A 1,844-nucleotide genomic window follows, 5' to 3' on the forward strand; every position below is an offset into this window, starting at 1 on the left:
ACCCCCCCCAAAAAAAAATGTTATTCCGAGTCTTCCCCCCCCCCCCCCCCCCCCCATCAGACCTCTGATGTGTCCAATTAAGCTTCACACATTTGACACAGTCACAAGGCTATACAGTGCTGCCCCACTTAACCACATTTTTTTTCGTTAAAAACTTCAGATGTCTGAAATCTGTGGTTGCTGCTGCAGTGCCAGAGAAAAGAACTGTACATTAGTTCAGAACGTGTCCACCTGATTAGGGTGATTTGTAACTAAGTTTATGGAAGTGAAGGTGCTGAAAGTGAAGTCAGAAAAAAAGATTGGATAAGTTTGATCTTCCTTACTGGAAAACTTATTCTCATACTGACTTTTGCCTGTTACAGGTTTCAGCAACTTTTGCAGCAAGTTTAGTTACTAGCCCAGCTATTGGTGCCTACCTTGGTCGAGTCTATGGAAACAGCTTGGTAGTGGTCCTAGCTACAGCTATAGCTTTGTTGGATATTTGTTTTATTCTTGTTGCTGTACCGGAATCACTGCCCGAGAAGATGAGGCCAGCATCATGGGGAGCACCCATTTCTTGGGAACAGGCTGATCCCTTTGCAGTAAGCTATTTAAATGTTTAAGTATGGAGTGGTGGCTTGATATATGCAGATTTGGATTTGTACTGCTTTTGAGTCAGGAATGGGACTGATAGTAATTATCCCGATTTGGGTTTTAAAAAAATTGTTTGAGGAGTTCCTAGGTTTATTGGGGAAGGGTGTGAGTAGCTTCAAATTGCTGCTTAGCAGGGATTAGCAAATGCAGATTAGCATGTGCTGAAGCACATGTTTTAACAGTGATGTATGTATTAAAGGGCATCTGCCTCTTTCAGTGTTCCATTTTGTATATAATTGCTTATGAATGATGAAGAGTAGATGTTTTCTATTGACCTTATAGCTGTCTTTTTTTGTCCTAGTCACTAAAGAAAGTGGGTCAAGATTCTATAGTGCTGCTAATCTGCATAACGGTCTTTCTTTCCTACCTCCCGGAGGCAGGTCAATATTCCAGCTTCTTCCTATACCTCAGACAGGTAAGAATCTGCATATGAAGAAATGTCTGATAAGGAAAACTAAATTTTTAGAAGGGAGTATTCTTTGCACTTGTTACATTACTTTAGCAATATATGGGTAGTCAATATGATTAATGGCTGTTGATAGTGGCTTTTAGTTACTCTGATAGTTAATAAAGAGATGAATCTGTTCTCAAAATATTTCTCATGTTTCTTAAAGTCATTTGCATTATTCCTTGAAGTACAAGTTCCACTACATTGCAGTGGTTAAAATTAGCTTTTGTTAGCTGATAAAATATTTTTACTCTCTTACAGTATGGGGTCAATTTTTCTTTCAAGTTCCATATTCCATTATAGAAGTTATTTTCTGTTCCGCACTAGTTCTTTCTCTTTATTTTATGCAAGAGTAAATGTTGGTTCCCATGGATTATGGGATTGAAGAAAATCAGGGATGTCTTCCTCTATTTCAGATTAAGCGTTTTTCTAGTTACTCCATTTATTCTTTCCACTGATGTCACAAAACATGAAAGACGTGTCAATATACATTTGAAGTTTAATGATCAAATTTCTCCTTCTCTAATGTAGATAATGGGATTTTCACCTGAAAGTGTTGCAGCTTTTATAGCAGTTCTTGGGATTCTCTCCATTATTGCACAGGTAAATATTGATCTATACATTTCACTAATATAATGGGTTCAAGTGAGAGCTAAATATTATGACAATCCCTGTAACTGTAATTCCAGGAACTCAGTCTATCTGGTTTCAGAAGGTTAGAATAGAAAAGGAAAGAGATGCTTTGAATTCTGATCTCATTTTA

At 37.5% G+C, this 1,844-nt stretch overlaps 1 protein-coding gene across 1 annotated transcript; it reads left to right on the forward strand.

The window, feature by feature from the left end:
• Nucleotides 1-362: 362 nt before the first annotated feature.
• Nucleotides 363-1,684, forward strand: LOC113408574 (hippocampus abundant transcript 1 protein-like; the record flags this gene model as incomplete). Its single annotated transcript, XM_026661904.1, has 3 exons — nt 363-581; nt 935-1,048; nt 1,613-1,684. Coding segments are annotated over 3 exons (405 nt in total), but the record flags the coding sequence as incomplete, so codon positions are not given.
• Between the last annotated feature and the right edge of the window lie 160 nt (nt 1,685-1,844).

This window comes from Terrapene carolina, unplaced genomic scaffold (genome assembly GCF_002925995.2).
Source record: "Terrapene carolina triunguis isolate 2854851 unplaced genomic scaffold, T_m_triunguis-2.0 Scaffold19260, whole genome shotgun sequence".
In the NCBI taxonomy this organism is placed as follows: domain Eukaryota; kingdom Metazoa; phylum Chordata; order Testudines; family Emydidae; genus Terrapene; species Terrapene triunguis.